Source organism: Phodopus roborovskii, unplaced genomic scaffold (genome assembly GCF_943737965.1).
Source record: "Phodopus roborovskii unplaced genomic scaffold, PHOROB, whole genome shotgun sequence".
In the NCBI taxonomy this organism is placed as follows: domain Eukaryota; kingdom Metazoa; phylum Chordata; class Mammalia; order Rodentia; family Cricetidae; genus Phodopus; species Phodopus roborovskii.
The window spans coordinates 14,288,369-14,315,275 of NW_026126585.1; the positions used below are offsets into that span (position 1 = coordinate 14,288,369).

Genomic DNA, 26,907 nt, shown 5'->3' on the forward strand with positions numbered 1-26,907 from the left:
TTAACCAAAAGGCCTAAAAGGCTCCTTAATTTTAACATGTTTGGAAGGTTTCCTGTGGAACCGTGTCCACTTCTCTTTTTCCTCTTCTAATCGTGTGATCTCCAGAGACAGTTTGTACAACTCCAGAGCCCTTTTCACATCTTCTGGGTTTGAGAGACAGTGGAAGAGTTTTCTGCCTTCGTTCACTTGTTTGCAGTCTTCAAGGACTCCCTACAAGTAATTTAAAGAGGTAAATGGGAGGGAGGGTGCAAGCTGATATAATTGATGGGCATTAAAAAAAAAAAATCTGGAAGTACTTTGCATCCCTAGCAGGTGTTCATATGCAGGCCACACCATGAGGAAGAGGTAGGTGTGTGTGTGTGTGTGTGTGTGTGTGTGTGTGTGTGTGTGTGTGTGTGTTTTCAGACAGGATTTTGCAGCCCCAGACTTGAGCTTAGGACCCTCCTAATGCCCACCTCCCTGTTGCTAGGATTATAGGTATATGCCACGGCATCTGGCTGGTGGGGAGCAGAAAAGTATAGTTGAAGGAAAGACAGAGATAGAAGGATCCAGAGCAGCCCCATAAGGATAGGTGAGGGGGAGTCCTGCACATGCTCAGACACAGAGCAAAAGTATACAGACCATAGACAAGGAACGCCATGGTCAGGGTACTAGGTCTAGGAAGCCTTCAATTCTAAAGTTCTGGACCCAGCCAGAGAGAGAGAAAAAAAAGAAACAAAAACAAAACACAAAACCTACTCCTTCGAGCACAATGCTCCAAGGTTATACAAGCAAACCTGGTAACCTGGGCATCTGACAGGTGACATTATCATAGTGTAGGACAGAGCCTTGGGAAGAGACTGCTGTATTTAAGGATGACATCACAGAAGCTCCCAAAATCGTGCCACTCACCAACTTACAGCTGGGTATATCAGGATACCATGTTTTGTTTTCCGAACAAATGATGTTTGGGGAGCCAACTAAGTCATATCCGAGATCACACAGAACGGTGATATTCTCCATTTCAGCATAGTGATTTTTCTCCACTGACAGGTTTCCATGTATGATCACTGGTTTGGGGCACATGCCTTTAACAGACAAGTACCTTAAACTCTCTTCTTCAAAGAGGGACCAGAATTGAATTAGACAATAAAAATGATGAGAAAGTTTGTACATACTTGCATTCAGGCTCTGCAAAATTTACTGGCATCAATAATAATTACAAGAGTCCTAATGGCTACTGAGAAAAGTACTAAGTATATCTACTTGCCAAATTTTTGTTGCCTTGTTCATTTTTTCATTGTACACCTATGAATTGGTTTCTTTTTTTTTTTTTAACCATTTTACCAACAATGAAACAGAGACAGTTGATAGCTTAAGTCTCGTATAGCTTTCAAGCATTGGAATCCATGTTTGCGTTTCTCCTCCACAGCCTCCATCCTGTGCATGATGCTAAGGGTGCACTTTACACTGTCCTCACCTTTGTAATGTTACAGGGCTCAACAGAAACGGTGGCTTTTGGTTGTTAGCAAAATAATGGAGGAACTTAAGGACACTGAAGATGCAGTCAGTCTTACCTCATCGTCATTCTACATCAGTTTATCAACCAGGAGCATCATTGGTTCATAGACACAGAAAGGCAATGGAAAAAAGATGGCGACAATCACAAGCTTTAAGTGGAGCTGGGCGGTGGTGGTGCACGCCTTTGATCCCAGCACTCGGGAGGTAGAGGCAGAGGGATCTCTGTGAGTTCGAGGCCAGCCTGGTCTACAAGTGAAAGTTCCAGGACAGGCTCCAAAGCCACAGAGAAACCCTGTCTCGAAAAACCAAAAGAGAGAGAGAGAGAGAGAGAGAGAGAGAGAGAGAGAGAGAGAGGAAAATATTTAAGTGGAAATTTGCAACACTTTGTGAACTAGGTATTAACCCTTGAGATTCCTTTCTTGGACACTTGGAAAGAAATAAAGAAATGAAAGTTGTTGTGGAAAGTTTACTAGAGGCACAAAGAGATTCTTATATCGAAGTTATCAAGTCTAGCCTGTAAGTATTCTAGAAAGACATAGAACAACTAAATAGTAACAGCTGCTTCCGGCAACACTCCTATCTGTGCTCTTGGGGCCCAGGAAGGGAAACCAGGGTTCACTTTTAATGTTCTTTTTGCCATTTCTTCAAGTTTACTCCTCATATCTTAAATGTTATAAAACAAATAGACAAACAGTAAAATTTGGGTAGGCTTTGATCAACAGGAAATATTGCTGCCATTATTTTGTAACTCTGCCTTCCACACATTGCTAGTGGACCTGGTATTACATTGAGAAGGCAAAGGTACCCAGTAAAAAAACATGCAAGACACACAGCAAGTCCAACTAAAACATGCCCACCAACACATTCACACATGCATGCTTCAAAGTAAGGAGGTGGCTGTCTATTTTCCGTTCCTATAACAGAACACTGTACTCTGGGTAATCTACAGAGAAGGAGGGTGTTGTTTGAATTCTAATTCATGCAAATCTAAAGGACTTGGATTTGGTTCCTTCAAGCTTCAGGGGTGAAGCACCCAGAGGGGCCAGAGCTCACACACATGTAGGACATCCTACACATGCTGGCAGAGCCAATCTATTCCTAGGACTAGCACATGAGCTATTCAAAGGGCTCAGGCACCTCCTACTTTGTAGTGCTGCCGAGCCAGGGCTTAAGTTTCAAGGACAAAGACTTTAGTACAGGAGATATACGTGAACGATACCCTTCCACCTCTGGACGTTAAGTTCACACCTCTCACCCTGAAGAATGAACTTATCTCACACCGACAACTACAGAGTCCTACTTGTCCCGACTTTAAAATACGAAGTCCAGAGTCTCCTCTGAGACTCAAGGCATCACACAGCCTGAGGCAAATCCCTCCGCCTGGGAGCCAGCTTGTGAAATCAATTTCCCTACTTCAAACACGCTGTGTAGGACACCAGCAGAGTGAAGACATTCTCAACCAAAGGAGAGGAAGAGGTGTGAAAAGCGGAGACATGGAGCCAAAGGCAAACCAAACTTCGGTACGGGAAATGCATTGATCTATTTTTCCTCTCTCTCTCCAATGATCATACAAAGGAAAAGATTTCCTCCTCACGGAGTTTTCATACAGGTTTGGTTGATCCTCCCCTGTCCACACTCCTCCATCCACGTGGACCCTTCACTTTTCATCCTTACGCCTTTGATTTTCATACCACACGCGCCCTATGACCTTCCCTACCCCCTTCCTTAAAGCACATTCTCTCCTCTACTGGGCACCTTACCAGTTTCCTGGCCTCTACCCAGACTCGCTCCCACATAAACATACAAAAGTACAAGTTAAAGCGAGAACACGCATGTGTGCGAGAACACGCATGTGCGAGAACACACATGTGAGAGAGCACACATGGAATTTGTTTCTCTGAGTCTGTTGTTAGCTGATAGCACTCTTTCTAGTTCTGGCCATACACGTTACGGGCAGTTTTCCCGCCAGCCTGGTTCCACAGCCACCCCAGCCCCAAATAACACACAGAGACGCTGTATCAGATATAAAGCTGTTGGCCTGTTACTGGCATTTCTTATTGGCTAGCTCTGTCTCAAATATTAACTCATTTCTATCAATCTAAGTGTTTCCATGTGGTCTTATCTTACTGGAGAGAGGGTCCAGACCTCTGCTCTCTTGGTCCTACATGTTGACTCTCCTTCTACCTCTCCCTAAATCCTCCTAGTCTCCTAGTCCCAACTATATTGCTTTCCTATTGGCCAACAGTGCTTTATTCATTAACCAATAAGAGAAACATATTTACATAATGACATCTCTCATCAATACACCTACAAATTTCATCCTTCTTTATGGCCAGATAAAATTTCTTTGTGTATATGTACCACATTTTACTGCCCACCCACCTGTTGGTGACCATCTAGGCTGATTCTGTTTCTTTGCGAATCAACTAATGTGGACGTGAATCATCTCTGTGGTAAGACATGGACTCCTTCCCACGCGTGCCCGGAAGTGCTTTTTTCATTTTTGGGAACCTCCACACTGCCATGGTGATTGCACTAGTTTATACTCCCACTAATAGTAAACGGGGTTTCCTCTCCAGCAACCCCATTACCATTTGTTTACATGTTTTGATGGTGACAGCCACACTGATGAGTGAGATCAAATCTCAAAACTCTCTTTAATTTGTATTTCCCTGTCGGTTAAGGATGTTGAGCACTTTTTGAAATATACGGCATTTGTATTTTTTTCTTTTGAGAGGTGACTGTTCAGTTCACTGGGCCACATGTTGAATGGGGGTTTGTTTAATCTTTACAGTTTTAAATACTCTCTAAATTAACCCTTTATCTATCTGAAGTGTAGCTGAAAAGGCTTTCCTACTATTTTCTTGGCTGTCTGTTTGTTCTACTGATGGTTTCTTTTGCTGAGCAGAAGCCTTTTATCTTCATGTAACCCCATTTGTCAACCACCATGGCTATTTTCCTGAAGAATTCCAGTGTCTATATTGTAAAATGTTTCACCGTGGTTTCTATAGTTTTTTAAACATTTCTGGTGTTAAATCGAGATGTTTGATCCACATTGGATCAGGGTGGAACACATGGGTTTAATTTTATTCTTCTATAGGTGCTTGTCCAGTTTTGCCAGCTAACACCATTTCTTGAATGAAAACTTTCCTTGATAAATTTAACTCTTCTGTCAAAAATTAGGTATGCATATTTGGATGAGTTTATATATAAAGCATATGGGAGAGCATATCTGTGTGCATTTATTTCTGGGACCCTTGGTCTATATGTCATTTTTGTACTGGCACCATGCTATATTTGTCATTAAGGCTCCGTAGCACAGTTTGAGGTCAGGTATTATACCTCTAACTGCGTTCTGTCTGGTTAGGACCACTTTGACTGCCTGTAGGATTTCTGTATGTGTTTCCATATGAATTTTAGATTTTTTTTTACAGTTCTGTGAAGGATGTCATTGAAATTTTGATGGAGAGTACATAGAATCTAGGAAGTTCTTTGGAGAAGATAGCTATTTTCATAATGTTAATTCTTCCAGTCCAGGAGAGCAAAGTTTTCCCCCCCATATCTAATGTTGTCTTCAGTTTCTTTTTTTTTTTTTCAGTGTTTTAAGGTTTTTCGTCTTCTTCATTAGGTTTATTCCTATGTGTTTTACATTTTATTTTTTAATTAGTTAATTTTATTTCGTGTGTGAGTGTTTTCCCTGCATGTATGTATGTGTGTGAACCACATGTTTTCCCTGATACCTGGATGTCAAAAGAGGATATCTTGTGTCTCCTTAAACCCCAAAATTAATGAAAACAGGAAACATACACACAGGAACATATATACATACAACACACACTCATTTAACAGAATGGAGATGCTACTCCTAGGATGTTGATTAGTATATCCATGTAGCTATGTGACTAATAGGTGGAAAACACAGGTCCAATATGTTTCATGCCATTCAAAATTAATCTTACCAAATCACTTACATAATATTTGCACGATTTACTTTTCTACTTGTATCTTTAGATAGTAGACTAGGTATCCTACTTTTCAAAGCCAGAAACAAAGCAACCTAACCAGTGAACTGTTGCTGGAGTTTCTTGTCCAGCCCCAAATAAACACACAAAAACTTATATTATTAAACCATTGGCTGATGGGTAGAGCTTCTTATTGGCTAGCTGTGTCTTAATTATTAACTCATTTCTATAAATCTATGTATTTCTACATGGTCTTGGCTTACCTGGAAAATGCCTGGACCTGTTATTCCTTTGGTGGCTACATGGTGCCTTCTCAAAGTCTCTCTCTGCCTGCCTGCCTTTCCCAGAATTCTCCTTGTCTCCTAATCCCAGCTATCTTCCTGCCTCTATTGGCCAAATAGTGTTTTATTCATCAACCAATAAGAGAAACATATATACAGAAGGACATCCCCCATCAGTGGACACTGAAGATGTCTACTGATATTTAAGCTATAGCTCTCAGAAAATTACTCTAGGCTTCTTCACCTCCTGGTACAGCTTGGATAAGGGGACATTTTACCATACCGTGTATCAATAAGCTGTGGTCATGATGAAAAGTCAGGATGTGTTGCATATACTGGTTCAGGAAATAGTGTGTCTGGAGCTCAAGATAAACATTAGAGTATCTCCTGTATTCCACCCATGGGGGTTTATACTGGAGCAGGCAATTATGAGACATGAAGAAATTATGTTCACCAGGAATAACAGCTAGAGATATTATATCTGTCAAAAAGCCCAAGCCTACCAGCATGCTTGATTGAAGGAAACATAATGGGCAGTAGTGAGAGATTAGTCATATCAATTACAACCCCCAGAGCAGAGATAATTTACACTTAATTCTCCTTTACAGTGATTTCTTAAGGTTATGGCTGGATAGTATTTTTCCCATGATTCTTTCTCACATCCCATCCCTACTTCCTATGATGTTCTAAAATATTAGCTACTAGATCCCAGGTTATCTTCTTAAACTTTGCTTTTATATTAACCCAACTACGGCCTGCAATAGACCCTGCCATGAGGTGAGGAATCATACATAGTAAGATAGTCACATTACTCTACATGATATTTCAGTGTCTTACCATTATCAGATAGATATTTATTGTCCTTCGTGCCTGTTTCCATTAAGTTTGAAGCGGTAACAGCAGGATGGTTTTGCAGGTCTGAGCCAACAAGAAAATGAAAAAGTTGATGTCAATCTTCTTCATAACAGTCTCCCATTTTTTTTTTTTTTTAGTAATTATATAAGCCACTATTTCCCTGTGATGTACAAATATAGACATTGGCTATAATGTTAGCCGACAATACATGCAGGAACATGGGCTGGAGAGATGGCTCAGAGGTTAAGAGCACTGACTGTTCTTCCAGAGGTCCTGAGTTCAATTCCCAGCAACCACATGGTGGCTCACAGCCATCTGTAATGAGATCTGGCGCCCTCTTCTGGCTTCAGGTGTACATGCAGACAGAATAGTGAATACATTTTATATATATATATATATGTGTGTGTGTGTGTGTGTGTGTGTGTGTGTGTGTTATTAACATTAACAAACTGTGACATTGAAGGATTTTATTCAATGGACTATGCACTCTGACAAAAGCTTTTGAAAGCCCTCTGTCAGTGTATCCATAACTCTATCAATAGCCTTGATGGAGCTACAGTAAATATCTGTGATTTTTTTATTGCATAATACTTATTGAAAGGGCAATCTCAAACTCACTTATTTTCAAGAAGATTATTCTTACAGCTGCATAAGATCTGGGAAATGATGATGACAAGTTCCCTTAGTTTTCTTACCCATCTGACAGGCTGGTATTGCAGGGTCCCACTTTCCATCTGCCTGACATGAACTCCTTCCATCAGTAGACATAGGGTAAGAACCTTCACCACAAATATAGAAAACATAGTCTCCGTAGGCATAGACGCATATACCAGTGAAATCTCTCCTTTCACTTACAATTTTGATTTTATCCATATTTGGTGTTGGGCAACAAACCCCTGGGAGATAAAAAGAGAAATGCACATGCTTCATCCGATGAGAAAGACACCTTTGAGACTCTCACTATCTTATGAAAGACATTAATAATCAAACGCATGGTAATGGGATAGAATTTTGCTTTCAGGAGAGGGGAAGAATTACTTAATAGATAGAAGGTTTCATTTGAATTTTTTTTAGAAATGCTCAATACAAAACAATACTACAACACAGTTAACAATTACAACACTACACACTAATCAATAGAGAATATTTATATATTTATAACCATGATTCAGACAAGAAAAAAAAAGGCTATATCAAGATGGCCGAATAAGTATATATTTGGTCATTTCCCCATTAAAATGTATTGTTAGTTACTTGTCTATTTCTATGATGAGATACCATGATGAAGGCAACTTAAAAAAAAAAAAAGACAGTTAAATTGAACTTATGGCTCCTTGGGGTTAGAGATTATGACGGCAGAGGGACAGCATGGGGACAGGTGATTGGAGTAGCATTTGAGAGTTCATGCTTGGATTCTTAAGCAGGAGGCAGAGAGCATTCTGGGAATGGTGTGAGTCTTTTGAAACCTCAACGTCTTCCCCCAGGGATGCACCTCCTCCAAGAAAGCCACACCTCCTAATTGTTCCCAAACAGTTTCATCAACTAGGGACAAAGTACTTAAGCATATATACCTTTGGGGACTATTGTTCAAACCACCACATATATAGCTGGAACCACTAGGCATGCAGAAAAAGTACCTTCTCAAAAGTTAGGGGAATCTGGCAGGAGGGCACTGTAAAAAGTTAGGGCCTAGCAAAAAGAAAAGTTGCAATAAGAAGGAAAAGAAGAAAGAGTTGCATGTATCATAGCCACTCACTCCCAACCCATTCCTGTCCTCAACTCTAAGCACTGCAATAGGTACAGAGATAGCTTTCCCTAGAAGGAAGAGAAGGAACTGGCCATGCGGCCTACAATCAATGCCAGCTTTGCCTCAGTGACCACCACTAAACAGCTCCATGGCTGCTGTAGAACAATCCTCTTGTACACTGTAAAGGTTGTATTCACTTGAGTTGGTTTAATAAAACACTGACTGGCCTGTAACCAAGAAGGAACTATGGGCTGGGCAACCAAACTAAGGATGATAGGAAGGAGAAGGGTGGAGTCAGGAGTCACCAGTCAGTCCCAGAGGAAGCAGGAGATGAATGTGCTATGCTAATCAAACATGGCTGAACGTAAATAAGGAATATGGGCTAACTTAAAATGTAAGAGCTAGTTAGTAATAAGCCTGAGCTATTGGCTGAGCATTTATAATTTATATTAAGCCTCTGTGTGGTAATTTGGAAAGCACCTGACAGGTGTCTTGGAACAGGCCCCCAGGATGGGAAAACTATGCCTAACATGGCCCCTACTTCAAGGTCAGTGTCTGTGAACAGACTCTCCATAGAGGAAAAAAAAATATGAAAACTCTGAAGAACAAACTCATGCATAGGTATTTTCTTTCTGTTAAAATTGATATGCTTGGGTTCCAGAGAGAAAGCTCAGTGACTAAAGGCTCTTGACGTACAAACCCAGAAATCTGAAATTAACCCCTGGAACCCAAGGAAGTCATTTTTTTTCCCCTTCCATCTTTGCGTGGTTCTGGGGGTTCAATGAAGATCACAGCACACACACGGGAAAAGCACTGAAAAACAAGGGAAAGAAGAATGTAGCGGGCTGTCAGGGAAAGTCCTTTGAAATAAACATCGGAGTATACAGCAGTAAAATCCATGACAGAAATAAACCAAGATGGAACAAAATCTATTATAGAGCCAAGAAAAACCATCTCTACAAGACAGACTTGTACATCCATGGAACATATCTCCAAATATTAGCGTGAATGCATACCAGGAGACAAAGAGCATTTTACCATCAGTAGACCCTCACTAAAGGAGACTAGAGTATCCACTGGGGAAAGAAGCACTGTAGCTAGCGTTAAGTCTAAAGAATCAGAAGCGAGTTTGCGAGCAGTATGGAGTGATACAGCCGAGTGGTTAGAGAGATACAGAAGATGCAGCTGTAGAGAAGATGTCTACGTAGGAGAGATGTGTGCGAAGAAAGAAGTCTGTGGCTGTGTGGAGAATGTAACTGGGTGTAGAGATGTGTGTCTGTGCAGAAGATGGATGTAGCTGGGGAGAGAGATGGAGCCGTCTAGGGTTGAGTAGCTAAGCAGGAGAAAGGTTTCTATATGTAAAGAGAGATGTGCAACTATGTAAAGTGATGCAACTGTGTAGAGAGATTGTCAAGAAAGGGAGATGATTCAAGATGAGGTAGAAGAGAAGGTCAGCATCAGGGAAGCATGAGCTTGTTCCTTTCTTCTTAGGTTACCATCAGAAAGTGTTTGCCTTTGTTGCGTACCCTGGAGGCCTTGGAGCAGGTTCTCCAAAAGTCCACAAGTATAGAGAAGAAATATTTTCTAAGTTACTCACTGGTCTGAGAAGGCATTCTTTTTGCTACCCTGGGTCTAGTCCTGGGAGCTGGCCTCCCAGGTTACAACACACGCACATGCGCGCGTGCGTGCGCGCGCACACACACACACACACACGGGGGGGGGGGGGGATCGGAGATAATTGACAACTATAGACCGCTTAAACAACAATCACAAAACAATGTTTTCAAAATGTGCACTGGATTTTTACAAAAACTAATCATATCCTATGTTATGAAAAAACAGGCCCTGAGAAATTTCAAAGATTTTGCTCAATACACTCAACAGGTAACTTAAAAGACATGTGTAATCAATAGCAAGTTGGAGTTTTCTTACGTTCACAGCCTTTGGAAGACGACCAGGTCAGATTCTCTTGACATATCACAATCTGAGGATCATTGGGCAGCGCTCGGTAGCCAGGCTTGCACTGGTATTTCAGTTTGGTCCCAACTTCAAATATTTCAAAATTTCTTAAGGGAAACTTATTGGGCTCCCAGAAAGCATAGGGAATATCTGGCATGTCAATACAACCATCTGGCCATGAAAAAAAAAAAAAAAGAATCATGAAGAAATATGTTATTGGGGCTGGCATAGGTAACCATGAGAAGGGTATTTAAAATGACTATCACAGCTTTGCTCAGCAAGAGTAACATATTGCAATGTCCTACACATGTTTGTGTTTCAGAACCAACTTCCTGAGTATCCCTTTAAACATAATGGTTTCATTCACAAAAGTTCTTTTCAATGTATTAAAAGTAAACCAGTAATTAAAGGATTAACAGACTAAGTTTCCCGCCTTTCTTGGTAACAGGATAATTTATGATCCAAAACAGTTTAATAGCTCTCTTACAGCTATGGCTGCAAGTGTAATTTGGGCATAATTAATTCTCTCTTACTAGGTTGGCAAATTATATGTTTAATTATCTCACGATATTCAAAAACAGAATAAATGAAACAAAACCAGGATGTAGGGAAACATGGTAGTGGGATATAAGGATAAAGAAATGATTAGAGAAGGAGTGTGGGAAGACATTACACCAACCCAGATGGCTAAGGCGGAGTTAGAAAGCCTAAGCAAGCTGTGGAGGATCACACTGCGAGAAACTGAGGCAGGGAGGAAGTACATTAGATAATGAAAGGTTAGTTTGTTTTGACCACTGAAAACAAACAAAAGCTAATTTAGAGAATCTGATCCAGTTCCATCAAGATTTCCTAAAGGCGTTGTGTTGTGCCTTAATCATATTTAGATGAATTTTTATATGTCTTCTCACAGGGTAAAATACATGTTGCTTAGCCTTTGCCTTATGGACAGCAGAAAGCTTTATTAACAGAATACATCCTCCCTGGAACATTCGTTATCTGCTCACCAAACTTCCTGTATGACATGGCCCAAACAATTAAATTAGGTCTCTGGCACATATAATTCCAAATACCTGTTTCCTTCATTGCTTACTTCTTTAGGACACATTGAGTTCTGGATTATTCTAATTTTGAGACCCCACATATAAAATGCTATTTGAAATGAAGATGACAAAAAAAAGCATACCAGATCACAAAGATTAATAGACTCATACGATCCAGCAATTTCTTCCTCAATGGTTCTAGTAATCATTTCTCTTCCTGAAGACCTCCCTGCTTTCTCGGCCTCATTCATGAGGCCTGGGGTCAGCTCCTAGCCATGTGAGATGTGAGATAATAGTGCTATGCATTTAAAAAAAAATTGATTGCACCGGTAAGAGGCCACATCTGTGATGAAGCTCTAACAAGCTGCATCCATGCAGTTAGAATGCCAGTGACAGACATCCAAAAGAGTTACAACATTACAGATCCAAAGCTAAAATTATCCTGGGAAAGAGAGTTTAGCCTTTTTAACAGTAATCAGTCTATTACCTTCCTCTGTGTGTGACAGTATTCTCATGACTCAGGCTCTGAAACTACTTAATGGAATTAACTCCAGACACATCTGTGGCAAGCCTAATTAGATTAAAGCCTACCTTTGCCCTCCGATGCCATCTCAACAGCTTTCTCTAACCTATCTTAAGATGTCAAAGATATACCCTTCACAGTGACTGTTCTTTCAATAACTCTTCTATGTATCTCATCTCATCTTATCAATTCATCTCAAAAATGGATTTCAGAGCCCCTCATAGACCCCCAGCCCCCTCGTCCTTATGTTTATGTCCTCTGGAGTCTGCCAGCTGACTCATTCACCCACACTACTGTGCGACACACTGCAGACTCAGAAAGGGCTGTGTCTTCCTGATGCATGAATCTAGATGATGGTCTCTGCCCCGGAGCCCACCCCTGGCCACCACCTCAACAGAGGAGGCTGCAGTCCAGGCCTCTGTTTCTCGTCAGCTTGAGAAAGCCAGAGACTTGATGTCCATTGTTCTCTGCCTCCTTCTCTGATTTCTTTTACCTAGAAATTCACTCTTCTTTCTAAAATGTAAACCGAAGGCTGGAAATGTTATCTCAAGGCCTGCTCCCGTAACAGGCTGGACACAGTTTGACGCTCCCAGCCAGAGAAATCAGCCCTGTCCTTCACCTGTGGCTGCTCTCTCTCGCTCTCCTTAGGAAGAAGAGTTCAGAGACCTTGTTGTGCTATGATTTTATAACTTGTAATTTTTGGTCCTAAGCAGTGCCTGGCTCCTCCATGCTCCTTGTCACACAAAGTGTCCCAGACTAAATCATATGGTGTAAGACTTCCCACAAGATCCCTAGAACTTAAAAAAAAAATGCATCTGCCTTGCTGTACCATCCCTCTCATTGCAGCTGTCTGTCTGTCTATCTCTGTCATCTATCTATCTACCTATCTCTGTCATCTATCATCTATTTCTCATCTGTCATCTATCACTCTATCATCTGTCTCTCTGTATCTGTCTCCCTTTCTCTCTATATATATATCTCTTTCTCTCTGTCTCTCTCTCTCTCTCTCTCTCTCTCTCACACACACACACACACACACACACACACACACTTTACACTATCCCTCTTGAAGAAGCCCCACTCTAGTTTTAATGGGAAACCTTTTCTGTCCTTTAAGGTCATATTACATAGTCTTTAATTGATTATACTGTCCCTTTCTAATGCTCTCTCCCCTAAAGTCCCTTTCTCTTAATAAATCTGATGCCTGAGGTGCAATCGTGTGTCAACTCGATACCTCAACAGATCCCTAGTTCCCTACCATCTAAGGGCTGCGAATGTAATCCTACAGCATCCAAGACAGGTAACAGAGGTTGCCCACTTTGCTGAAACTGGACTACTAGATGTAACCATCAACATGATTTGTGTCCTTCCGTTTCTATCAAAAGCTTGAGGAACTGTTGGCTCACTGGAACATGGGACCTGAGGAAACCTAAATCTGTGTTTTCATACCATAGTCATTCATTGGCAACCCTAGAAATAAACTGTCTTCTGTGTTCCTTTGAGAAGAGAACCGTTTCTTTCACTAATGTCTTCCCGCTAGTGGGTACAGGGGATCAAACTCTGGTCATCATGCTTGGCAGTGAGCACACTTATTTACTGAGCCATCTTGCTGGCACATCCTACAGGAATATTTTTATAGTAATGATGTAATCCATATTGCCAACAGAATCATGGCATGAAAATTATGCAACACAGGTGAAATAGTTTAAATAGCAGTAAAAGATTACTGACAAGAATCTTACTTCTATCAAGAAAGTTGGAGAAAAAAGTACAATAAGAAATTTAACTTGTGTGATTACTGCATTAAAGTGGCTTTAGGGAGTTACTGAGGTGGTTTTGGCGGATGACGGTGCTTGCTTTTGAGCCTGAAACCCTGAGTTCCATTCCCTAGGCCCACAAAGGAAAACAAGCTCCAGGAAGTTGTTCTCTGATCACCATATGTGCATAGTGTGCACGTGTGTGTGTGTGTGTGTGTGTGTGTGTGTGTGTGTGCGCGCGCGTGCATGTACACATGCACACATGAAATAAAATTTAAAGTGGGCTTGTGCCTATAAACATGTCCCGCCCACATTCTGGATAACCTTAAATGAGAATACCACAGCTCCTTCATAGTCCATACTCACTGGGCTCACAAGTGGGGACAGAAGGGAACCACTTGCTATTAGCTTCACAGTGGATTAAGCTGCTGCCTCTGAGGGCATAGCCCTTCTTGCATTTGACCTCAACAGAGTCTCTGTAAGTATAGTACTGTTGTAATCCAGGGAACAAATCCCCATTAGGAATCTCTGGCTGATGACAGATGGTTTCTAGAGAAGCATAGGAAAAGACAACTAGGTAGTCAAAAAGAGAAACGACAGTCGAGAGACAGTTTCTCCCTGGAACCCGGTATGAGTGAGTACACCTTGGGAACACAGATTCGGACATCCCCAAATAAACCATGCTCCACTGTGGAAGTGGTTACAGGAGATTTTATTACTGGCAGAACCAAAAAAAAAAATCATAAATCAATGTACTTACCAAATACACTGGTGGGGCCGTGGGTAAGTGGGTTACAGTGGGAAAACTCTGCTATAGATTTTAGATGATAACCAATGAGATTCTTAAGTTTTAAATCCATGATACCTAGTCGTTTTCTAAGAATACTAAGATTCTGGTAGTCACAAGGACGTTAGGTCAGACACGGGGTGGGCAATGGACTGCTCTCAAAGGCGTAAGTGAAGAGAGCCCAAGATAATATGGCTCTGGTCTATAACATTTTAACTCAGTTCATAATATAAGAGTATGCCAGGTATGTGCAAGGAAAACATTTAAAAATTATATATTCTCTAGACACCTTAAAAAAAAAACAAAAACAAACCCAGAGAGTCCATCCTGCTAATTAATGTGGTACAGTTGACTTCAATTAAAAATAAAACAAACAAACAAAAAAAACCCCAAATCTAGCAGTATCTAAATGTTGAAGGCTAAACGCCAAGTCTCCAAATCCTTCCAACATGGCAGTCTAGTTTCCAGAATGGTTTGGGTTGGAGAGCAACAACCTACAGTGACAGTATGGCGTCCATGGCGTGACAGAGTGTGGGGTGAGCACTAGCCCCTGTCCCAGTCCCTACCCAACCAGAAGCTGTCTTTCTTGCCCCATATCCCTCCTTACCCCTCTCCAGGCCCCGACCCCCCCCCCCGGGGCAGGGACAACTGCAGCCCCTCCCCCTCCAGGTGATGGTGATAGACGTCTGTCAGCCGCATTCTGTCTGACTTCAAACTGTCTCTTTGGCGCCTTCCCTTCATCTTCTCAGCGTGTGTTATTCAGAGACCTTTTTTTCTTTTCTATTGACATAACACAAGCCCACTTTTGACTTTGCACCCCATGGTAGCCACGACAACTAGAGCAGCACACACAGTGATAGTACCGACCGGGGTTATTGGCATACTCGAGGAGAGGTCACAAGACTCTCACTGGGGACTTCAGTTGCCATTCTTGGGTCCTCCTCCCCAGATGCATGTAATCTTGGAGATATAATAGAGTATGTAGGAAGTGAAAGATTAATTGAAAACAGTACTGCACGATCAGCTTCCATGAGGTCACCATCCAGAGCAGGGTGGAACTTTCTAACGGTATGGCTGTTATGGAGTCACCGGCTCTCTATAAATAACTTGCTCCTAGTGCTTCATAATCACCCTGTAAACACGACTAATACGCTCAAACTGGCTCCACCAAGTTGGATGTTGGTGAAGTCGCATTTTCTTCTGTCCCTTGGTACCCATCTGGGGTGAACAGACATTGGTTTTTATGTATCACTGCTACACACCATGCGTTCTCTCTTCTGACTCTTGCCAACACTGCCAAACACTTCCAGGCTCAGTTTCTGTCCGTTCTCCTTCTATAGTCTTCTGTTGCGTTTGATTGTGCAAGTTTTGCCACTGAGACATGTGGGTCACCTAAAGAAGGCTGGCGACCATGTAAATGTGAGCTTGTGTAAGAAGTTTCCTGGGATAACAATGCAGTAAGAGAGAGTTTGCAGAAAGCTTTGTCTATAAAATGCACAGGATTGTAATGTAAATTATTATCATATAGTCTATACCATTCTGAAGAATGTAGCGGAACGGCTGAACAAACGCAGTTTCATTATTGCAATTAACAGTTTGTAATAAACCGTTGTTACTACCCCCAGTACATGCATCTTATTCTTATAAGTAAACGAGAATAACTGAAAGCAGAGTTCATGCCCAGGACTTACTTTCACAGGCAGGAGGGTTTGGACTCCAAACGCCTACGGTTTTGTTCACCACTGTGCAGACAATGGAGGCGTTGCCAAGGAGCGTGAAGCTAGGGTCACAGGTGTAGGTGACTGAGGAGCCATACGTGTAAAGATCTTCATCTCTGCCGCTGTGCTTCCCATTGCTGATGTCTGGAGGGGACTCACACGTGACAACTTAGATGAATAAGGGGAGAGAAAGGAGTCATCAGGAAGGGTATTATCGTAAATCTAAAGTTCTGTCAATTGCAAACGGAGAGTTCGAGAGGCAACAGAGACATGAGCAGTTGGAATATAATGCAATGTAAATGTCATGTTATTATGTCAGAAAAAAAAAGTCTTTACTTACTTACACATTCTGGGAGAGAATCACTCCAGTCAACACCTTTACCTTGCACCTCACACCGACTAGTTGCTGAGCCAATCAGAAGGTATCTGAAAGACAGGTCAAAGGTTAACCTGGAATCTTAGTTTACTCTAATAGCAACTGGACCCAAGGTTTTGAGCAAATACAATTTGATTCGTCATTTCAAAAGAAAACGGTGGATACTCCCGTAACCACTAATTACCACTAGAGCCATCTCGAAGTTCAATTCCATCATATGGAGCATTTTCTCATGCTAAACTTTTTTCTTCTATTTATGACAATTTGTTAAGTTTTCTAAGTGTTGTATCATGCAACCAATGAGAACTCATACAAGTTTTGAAGCTATAATTGTTTCTGAACTGATTAGAACTTATTAGAAACTTAAAACTGAAGCAACTCTTACTCTCAAAATAATTATTTGGAATTTCCCCCACACATTAGAACACACTTTGTCCTCAAAGCATAATTTGATTTGCATGTATACATGGTCTTGTTATCTTCAGTTTCATTACACTGCAGTGAAGGGCAGAAGTAAAATGACCAATAACACACCCTTGCTTGCATCAGAAATTCAAAACTTGCCATATCTATTTTGTGACTTCTCTTTTGTTCTTCCTTTCTTCCTTCCTTCTTTCTTTCCTTCATTCCTTCCTGCCTTCCTGTCTTTTTTTTTTTTAATTTATTGTTGTGATGAAAATGAAATTCAGGAAATAACACACCCAAATACAGTGATCTGTCAGGGAGCCACATGACGATCCATTTCTGGTGAAAGCATGAGGATAATTGTAGCTAATAAAAAAAAAATCTTTTTCCCACCATGACTGCAAGACCCCAAAGTTCAGCCAACCTACCCACCAACTTTCACAAACACTCTTCTTCGAATGAATCCAGAAGCTCTTCTCACACCCACTGTGATGGGCTCCTGAAGTCTCCACATTCCATGAATTTTAGAATCTCAAGTATCGCAACCATGCTATGAATAACAAAGTGTTACTTCCCAGAGTGGTAACAAAGGTCCATGAAGAAAAAATTTCTGGTCAAGAAAGCCTGGGTAGAGTCCAATCACAGGACAGACCAACCATCTAGTCAATGGGCCGCCTCTAGGAAGGCAGGCTCATCTTAGGGCATGATAAAGACTTGGGCAGAATAATTAGTCCTTTAGTGAGATACTGCTTTGACTTCCCACAATTCCCAGCCCTTGCAAAGCCACTTACAGAGCACAGCCATGCTGATTTGTAAGCCTGCCCACTTATCTGAATTACTCAGGAAAGGGTAGCTTTCCTATCCTCCCAATCCATGCCTTCATTAACATTTTGGGATTCCATGGTATTTTGGATTTCCTTACTATTTATCTAAAGCTTCTCTACTCAACAAGTGGCTATTTGTCTGTGACGTGTCTGACCTCTACACACACGTAAACAGCATCTCCTCCACCCTTCTCCTCTGGGATTTGCCTTGGCTCCCCTGTGTGTTTTCCCCTGGAACTCTAATAGAACTGTCCTTTTACATCCAGTTGAATCCATTCTTAAACTCTTCTATTAATGAGATTAAGATCCCCAAGAGGGAGCCCAAATTTCCCCTGTATCATCTGCCAACTACAAAGGGACTCCACACAATTCCAGTGATTGTACTAGTGGAGTGTGTGTGTGTGTATGTGAGGGGGCGTGTATGTGAAGAAGTGTGTATGTGTGTGTGTGTGTGTGTGTGTGTGTGTGTGTGTGTGTGTGAGGGTGTCTGCATGAAGAAACGTCCAACATCACTAGCAATTAGAGAAATGAAAATTAAAACTACATTGGGATTTCATCTCATCCCAGTCAGAAGGGGTATCATCAATCAATCAATCAATCCAATGTGGATGAAGATGCAAAGAATAAAATAGCTTAATACATTAATGGGAATGTGAGCTGCTCCAGTCACCATGACAACCACTGTGGACGTTCCTCAAGCTATCACACGACCCAGCTTTATCACTACTGAGTATTTACCCAACAGCCTCTGAGTCAACCTATCATAGCGATACTTTCACATCAATATTTAGTGCATAATACAACTAAGTTATAGAACCTGCATAGGTATCTAAAGCTGCAGAGTGAATAAATAAAAAATGCTTAGTAGAAAAAAATCTTAACAATAAAGCTAAGATATTATTTTAAAAGGTTTTATGTTATTGGAATAAACGTTGGCTCTTAGAAAACATTTTACTCATTTATTTTTTATTTACTCCAGAGGTCATGTATGTATATCTGGAGATAAGATGACAACTTGCAGGAGTAAGTTCTGCCCTTCTAACATATTGGTCCTGCAGACATATTAGAAAAAGGTAGAGACACAACTATACATGAAAATATCATAATGAAATCCATTACTTTCGAGAAGGGCAACTCCATAACCGCAAATTCCACCAAAAATTATCATCATAGAGTTAGACATAAAATTTAAACCTATAGAATGTTTAGGAAAAACCTAGAAACACATATTGAGAGCCACAAGTGCACCTTCGGACCCAGAAGATGGCGGGCCAGAGCTGTTTCCAGCTTCCTGAATTACATGGTACATTTTTGTCTGCGTGGTGCTGGAAGTACCCCTGGTTTCCTGTGTAAGGTCCTCAGTATGGCTCCAGAGACCGGCAGCTGATGCCCCAGGGCATCCTGGAGAAGGTAGGACTGAGGGAAGAATTCATAATTGACACCAAAACAGTGTTCCGTGGAAAAAACACTGGCGAACTAACTGGGCCCCACCAAAATTCAAATTATTTTCTTTGTGAAAGATCTGGTGAAGAGGATGAAAAAAAAAGAAAAGAAATTGCATTCTGGAAGGAAACTTCACATTTTACGTATTCAGCGAAGGACTGGAATCAAGAGTATTCAAAGAATTCTAAGGATAAAGGGGGGATAAAATCAACTAATCCCACGGGTTGGAAGTTTGTCTGAGAAACAGATATTTGTGTGCATTTTAAATATTTTAACAGTGTATACAGAGTCACCTGACAGACTTTATTGAAATGTCAGTGTGTCTGTTACGTAGACACAGTGGTTCTCAACCTTCCTGAAGCTGCAGCCTTTAGGACAGGTCCTCATGTTGTGGCAACCCCTAACCACAAAATTATTTTCTTTGCTATTTCATAACTATAATTTTGCAACTGTTATGGAACAGTGTAAATATCTGTGCTTTCTGGTGGCCTTTGACAACCCTTGTGAAAGGGTCATTCAGTCCCCAAAAGGGTCCCAAACCATGGGCTGAGAACCACTGGTGTAAAATGACCATCCCATTCTTAGAGCTATAACCTTTAGAATTATCTATACACATGTCATACCATACCTATAGAATAGTGAATTTGAGAATAATATGTAATGAGATTAGATATGCACAGATGTCTGTTTTCAGGGACCCTTGAATAAATTGTGATAAGATCTGATACAAACTAAAAAGCTTCATCTGCTGTAGTATGGTTATGGAATATACCCCAAAGGCTCAGGTGTTGAGACTGTGGTCCAAAGCTGGCAGATCTACTAGAAGAGATGGGCCGGGTCCTTAAGGATATGTTAAAACATAGCCTTTTCTCGTTCCTTTTGCTTCCAAGATGGCGAGACACACAGCACAGGGATAATGGCGCTTAGAGACTACAAACGGAAGCCTCTAAAGTCGTGGCCAAAATAGATCTTTCCTCCTTTCAAGTTGTTAACCACAGATATTCTGTCACAGCAATGGGAAACTAATGCAGTACACATAAATAAACACACAGTACACACGTGGAATGAGAAAACAGCAGGAACAGGGGGATCAAGAATCTTGGGTATGTATTTATCTTCATGATGCATTCTATGACTTAACATTCTTGTGGTTCTGGGGGCTCAAAGGTTCGAGGCTGGGGTGCCTCTGGTTGAGTTCTGGGGGCTTCCCAGGTTGCAGAAGGACGCAGAGAAAACAAGTTCTCACATACATCTTCTTTTGGGGGCAAGGGGTATACACCCAAAAGGTACCTCGCAAATGAAGATATGAACTTGGGTAACCCAAGCCACATTTGGCATAAGGCAATGAAGATTTGGGGGGGGGGATCAAACTTCAAAGCAGCATGTAAAGTCAAGTAACCGTGTATAAAAGGGGGTTAGATACTGCTCAAAGTGTCCTCGATTGTGCTTATATCATAAAGTGCCACAAAGACAATCATAAACTAGCCGATGCCGTTTCCTGTCAGAAGACAGAGAAGAATGGATAAACGGGACTGTGTAGAAGTGAGAACTTTCCACATACATACACTCACAGAGTTTTACTCTTAAAACACGGATGTGTCGGCCCTTATAGAAGTAGTTAAAATTCTCACTTACCCCTTTGCGCAGCTGAATTCTATGCTTGAACCTAAGAAGAGATCCGTTGTAATTTCTACTTTCCCATTGACCAACTCGCCCGGGTTTCTGCATCGTTTCTCTGGGGAAAAATTAAGGCGATTTGAAACACTCACAAGGTACAAATCAGAGAAAGGAGAGTACTTAGTTTTGGAAGTCAGTGTTGAACTTCTGCCACAGAACTAGGGAGAGGATGATGAGATGCCTGACTATAGCCCTGCCAGGCATACAGCCGAAACGTTTTCTATCTTACGGTAGAGATACCTGCACAGCCACACTCATCGACGCTCAGTTCCCAGCAGCAAGGCAATGAATCAACCTAGATGTCCCCCAACTGCCAGAGGGTAATGAAAGTGTGGTCTGTATACACCAAGGAATATTACTCAGCCGCAGAGAAAAATGAAGTCACCAAACTTGCCGTTAAATGGACGGGCCTGGGGAAAATTATTCTGAGTGAAGTCGCCCAGGCCTCCCCCCAACAGACAATGCATGTCTTCTCTCAGATGTGTATGCTAGCTTCAAATCTTCTATGTGTGTTTAGTCTAAGGACTTGTGGAAGCCGGGAAACTAGGGACAAGCCCCTGGGGGGGATGCATTTTAGGGAGGATGATGGTAGAATGCAGGTGATAAAGGAAAGGGGGAGAAATAGGGAAGGGAGGAAGGTTCAAGTAGCTAGTGAGTGACAGGAGTGGGGGGGGGGAAGGGGGAGGGCTAACCAAACTGAAGTGTGTTATATGGAAAACTATGATCTTGCAACCAGAGTTAAAAATAAACAAATAAATAAAGGGGAATAGTAAAAGCATGTGGTAGGAAAGTTGGGAGCTAAAGGGTTAAGTGGGAATGGTGACCAGTGGCTGGGGAGGGGGGGGAGGAGAGGTAAGGAAGGGATTAACCATAACTAAGGATGTGTGGAGAAGCCTTGCAAAACCCCAGTATTTTATAAGTGAACATGGTTTTAAATGGAATTACCCCCAAATGAGTAGAGAATGCTGCTCCCAGAACACAGGAGCTACTAAGTGAACATCTCAATGCCAGGCTCAATGAGCCTTCCTATAAATTATTAGTCAGAAAATCTCCAGAGGCAGCCAAAACAATATGGGCTCTTGGTTGCCCACGATAACCATAGCAGATAAAGCCCTATTGTTGAAGATACCACACACATTGGCTACAATCAATCTCACAAACAAACAAACAAACAGGAAACTTCCTCCCTGCTGACTAGCTTTCATGATGCTAGAATGTGCTATACAGGTTACTGGGAGAGAAAAAAAACACTGATGGTCTTCCCCAGCACTGGGCCCTGCTTGTTACATTATTGGCCTTGCAGGAGGCAAGGTTTGCCCACTGCTACATTAATAGCATGACTGTTATGGGGTAACCTGGATAGAGTGCATCTGAGGCTGCTCCCTAGAAGAACATTCATTCCTGGTGCTGTAAACTTAGTCAAAAGTCCATGGATGCAGGAGCGGGGGGGGGGGGGGGGATTTATAGGCCCTAGGGTAGAATCTACTCTTATTCTTTGGCGAAATGGTCATGTTGTCAAATGGCTTCCTAAATATTTATGTTTATACCCATAAACCTGGGTTACCTCAACCTTGAGCATAGAAGCTTCTGGTTGCAGAGGGTAGTGGTTAGTAGAGACTCATAACTGTTCAAAGTGCTGTTAGTGCTTGTGAGTGCTCGGTGACACATGGGTCATTTATACCAACCCACAACCCCACCCCTTAAGGCTTAGACATGTTAGGAAAGAGCAGGTAAAAAGCATGTGGTGTTGAGGGACAGGGAAGAGAGCTGAGAAGTGCCCTCTACTGGACGTGACAGTTGTCGAACACATGAACTCAGCGGCTTTGACTACCTGCACAAGATTAAGCCAATTAAAAAAATTCCAGTATGGAGGTGGGGAGCTCTCTATGCTCCACCCTGGCTGAGGCCGTTGATGGCTACTGAGGAAGGGGAAATCATTTTCCTTTGGGTGGCACCCATTGGTAAGTTCTCATCCACCAGTCCACGGCTCACACACGTACACATACAGATACTTGGACTCCATGGGTTATACAAAAGGAAAGATAGCATGGAGCTGAAAGCTGTGGGAGGGGTAAGGGCGCTCTACAGAGGTGGATGGTACCAAGAAAAAGATCCAGTGTTTCCATGCACAAAATTTAAAGAATAAAATACAGGTAAATGGCCGCTCAAAGAATCTCAGCTCCTGCTTCCAGGTAGAGCTGGTAGTATATTCCAATGCTGATTTCTTTTCCTGATTCGTTGAATTGTTATTTTGAGGAAAAATAAATACACTGCCAATTTTTTATGAAACACTTTAAAGAGAGAAACTCAATTTCGTTTGACTAAGTAAGGCACCAATGTAATGTGAAATACAACACATCTGGGAGCTTATACCTAAATACATACATAAAATGTTTACCTTTGTTCACAGACAGAAGAAAAGAGTCGATGGATTTTTAAATCCTTAGTATCTTAAAAATAGGATATGGTACACTCCCAACGTCCCTTTTCCAAATAGCACAGATAATGGTACTTTAAAAAAAAAATATTTGTTTCAATCATTTCAGTTTGTGTGTGTATACATGCATGTGAGCATGCACGTTAACATGTGTGTGCATGGTGCACTCAACAATGCGTGTGGAGGCTAAGAGAAGGCATCCGAGCTCTGGGATCTAGAGTTACAGGCATTCAGTGGACACCAGGCTTGTTCCAAGGGTGCTAGAATCCAAGCTTTCACCAGCCACGCCGTCTCTCCAGCCCCAGGTAATATTAACTGTTAGTACGATGTTGTTTGAATGTTCTCTTTAGGCTGGAGGGATTTATTACATTTCTATGAGTGAAGTGCAGGTAAGAGCATAGGTTAATACTCACTGGCACAAAAGATACTATAGACCCACGAGCCATTTTCATCACAAGTAAGATGGCTTGAATTGACTTTCTTGAAGCCACGATGGCAGGTGTACTTCAGAACGGTTCCGGTTGAGAAAGTTGTCTCATACAACTGGTTGATTGGAGAAGCAAACTGTAGACTGGGCGGAGGTCCGCAATCACCTGGACACAAAAGACAAGGGACACCACAAGCTGTACCTTGAGAGGCAGAACCTCAGTGTTTGAGTAGTGATGCTCACAAAGAAAGGACTGTGTTTCTTTTCCAAAATGATTCTCACAACTCCAAATCTCAACGATTACTGACATGTGCTTTCTGACATCAGTGATGAAGGCATAGAAATTTTGCCTACTCTTTCCTACTCGGTCAAGTAGGTCAACTTCGTCGTTTTCTCCTGGCTTACACCTGCCTACTCAAAATATAGCCATCTATGTCGTAGCAAATAATATTTCTTCCTGCCTTTGTAAGAACATATTTCACTATGTGAGATCAGCTGTCTCAGAAAACAGGGATGGGAGGAAGAGTTTATTTACGTTCTCTTGGAGCTTTTGGAATTTGTATGAATTGTCTGCTTTAAAAATTCTTTTCTAAATCATCACAATGTAGAAACTACATTAAACTCTTTGGAGAAAAATATTTTAATATATAAATGTATTTATTATTTATTATGTGTACAGTGTTCTGTCTACATGTAAGCCTGCATGCCAGAAGAGGGCACCAGATCTCATTACAGATGGTTGTGAGCCCACCATGTGGTTACTGGGAATTGAACTCAAGACCTCTGGAAGAGCAGCCAGTGTTCTTAACCTCTGAGCCATCCTCCAGCCCTGAGAGGAAAAAAAAAAATCTTAATCCTACCCCCAAGTAAGAATTATTAAATAAAATACTAAATAACTTTCGCCTGACCCAGTGGAATTATCTGTATTTATTTTATGTAAATAATCACTCGAACAATGAAATATTTTATGGCCAGACTGACAGGTAACATATTTATTGCTGGTCATAGTTGCTTTGAAGCTAGATTATTTGTAGACCTAAACAAAGTACCTATGAAACCATCTTTAGTCAGGACATCTACTATGACCCTACAATGTAAAAAATGGACACCCACTGGACTTTGCTTGAAGCAGGTGTGTGATGGACTCATCACACCACACAGGTGTGGTGGCACCTGCCTCATCTCCCCACCCACCCCACCCCATTACTTACCAAGAACAGGAGCCATCAGAATGGTGGCCAAGGTCATTTGGAACAGAGTTGAAGGGGAGATTTTCCACAGCTCGAGGAAGGACCAGGCTGTCATTATCCCCTTTCTGTGGAGGGCAGAGGGCGGAGCTCTTAGACAGAACATGATCTGATGCCTTTCCAATATGTTTCTACCAGGAAAACTCAAAATAACAACATAGGAACTACCTCCAAAGGGATTATAACTGAGTGTGTAAGGAAACACACTAAATACAACTATTTACAAAACGCTTCTATTGACATAATATGTCCCAGGAACTTACTGAGAAGACCAGTTAATTCTAAATGGAGAGTGAAGAGTCAGGCTTCCAGGACTATGTGTAAGCATTGCTCTCAAAGCCAAAGCAGTAGGCATGGAACGCTTTATATTAAAAAATGAAAACCAGTGGAGGTCTGGCAGCAACAGTGAGAAATGAGAGTCGTCTCTAGGACACTGGAGTCGTCGCTTTAGTTAGAAGGCAGGCATTTTAACAGGAAGGTGTGGGTAAAGACAGAGAGAAACAGAGTAGGTTTCACTGGGTTATCAGTACTAAGATTAGCAGTTTGGCCTCAGTGAATGGACAAACCTTTCTGTTGCTTTTGAGTGACGTAATAACTGCCCTTTCCTGGGGTCACGATGGCATGTGTTTAAAAGGTAGTCAGAGAGAAGAAGTGACAGGGAGGCTTGTTTAAAACATATGTGCACTGAGCATCAACACACCCAGTTTAATAAGACAGGCACTACTTAATATTTAGGCAAGGACAGGCCACACACAATGTTAGTGGGTCTTTTGATACTATTCTCACTAATAAATATCTACACAATGGACTGTGAAGAAACGTCAAAGAGCTAAATGACATTGTAGATGACAGAAATTTAATAGGCATCTGCAAAATATTCCATTGCCAGCCACAGGACATACATTATTCTCAGCAGGCCATAAAATATTCTCTAACATAGAACATGCCTTAGGTCAGAAAACAAGGCTAACCACATGTGAGAAAAATTAAATGGCTTCTTATATACCATATTATCATAGTGAGTGAAAAAACAAACAAACAAAAAACCTCAAGCTTGACAGCATGAGAAATACAGAAAATAAATGGACATGGAAATCGACCAATATAATATCAACTGGTCAATGGGTCATTGAAGATCAGGGTGGAAATCACAAATTCCTAGAATCAAATTAAAATGAGAACACAATGTACCAAAATAACAAAAAGGAAATGTATAAGTAAAATTGCCTACATAAAAACCAGAGATTATAAATAAATAACTCGATATGCCCACACATATTAGAAAAACAGAACACACCAAACCTAAAATTAATAAATGAAAAAATAATAAAGATAAGGGCAGAAGTTAAGAAAATAGAAGCAAACAAAAAAAAAAAACACAGACAAAGAATCCGTGACATGGAGATAGCCAGCTGGCTGGGGGTGGGGTCGGGGGTGAAGGGATGAGACTCAGAGACACAAAGAGGGAGAAGGAAAGAACCCACATTAATAAAATTAGAGATGGGAAAGGAAACGCTGCCAATGGAATTCGGAGGTTAATTGGACCGCTGTGGAAACGTTAAAATACTGAAGAAGACACTGTAATATGCAGCGATCTCACCTCTCATTGGTCAGAATCAAAGCTGTGAAAATGGTAGGCTAGCAACAAATTTGAAAATCTACAAAGTACAGGAACGTTTCTAGGCACATCGGACCTACTCCATCAAGAGACTATAGATAATATAGGCAGACCTTTAACAATCAGAGAGAGAAACTGCAGCAACTTGCCTTTGACAAGTTCAAGGGGCCTTCATGATAAAAGCCCCCCCAAAAAAACTGAATACAAAAGCAATGAATCCCACCATAGTAAAGGCTATATACAGCAAGCATATAGCCACGTTTCACTGAGTAGGGAAAAACTGAGAACATTCCCTGTAACCCTGGACAAGACCAGGGCGTCAGA

The 26,907-nt window shown here is 41.4% G+C and overlaps 1 protein-coding gene across 1 annotated transcript; it reads right to left on the reverse strand.

The window, feature by feature from the left end:
- On the reverse strand, positions 1-25,023 carry LOC127236399 (zona pellucida sperm-binding protein 3 receptor). Its single transcript, XM_051204017.1, has 11 exons — positions 24,930-25,023; positions 23,705-23,884; positions 20,813-20,912; positions 16,470-16,555; positions 16,103-16,297; positions 13,991-14,173; positions 10,278-10,475; positions 7,294-7,494; positions 6,581-6,661; positions 892-1,094; positions 1-210 (listed from the first exon to the last, which is right to left on the reverse strand). Exons 1-11 carry the CDS (start codon positions 25,021-25,023, stop codon positions 1-3), a joined length of 1,731 nt encoding a protein of 576 aa, XP_051059974.1.
- Positions 25,024-26,907: the final 1,884 nt, after the last annotated feature.

Excerpts from the sequence above, each read along its gene's own strand:
- LOC127236399 (XM_051204017.1), bottom strand. The coding sequence starts at position 25,023 with ATGACAGCCTGGTCCTTCCTCGAGCTGTGGAAAATCTCCCCTTCAACT. Across the intron at positions 14,174-16,102 it reads AAACCCTCCTGCCTGTGAAA|AAACCATCTGTCATCAGCCA; the intron begins GTAAGTCCTGGG and ends ATGCTTCTCTAG. Across the intron at positions 10,476-13,990 it reads TGTCCCCACTTGTGAGCCCA|ATGGTTGTATTGACATGCCA; the intron begins GTGAGTATGGAC and ends TTTCATGGCCAG.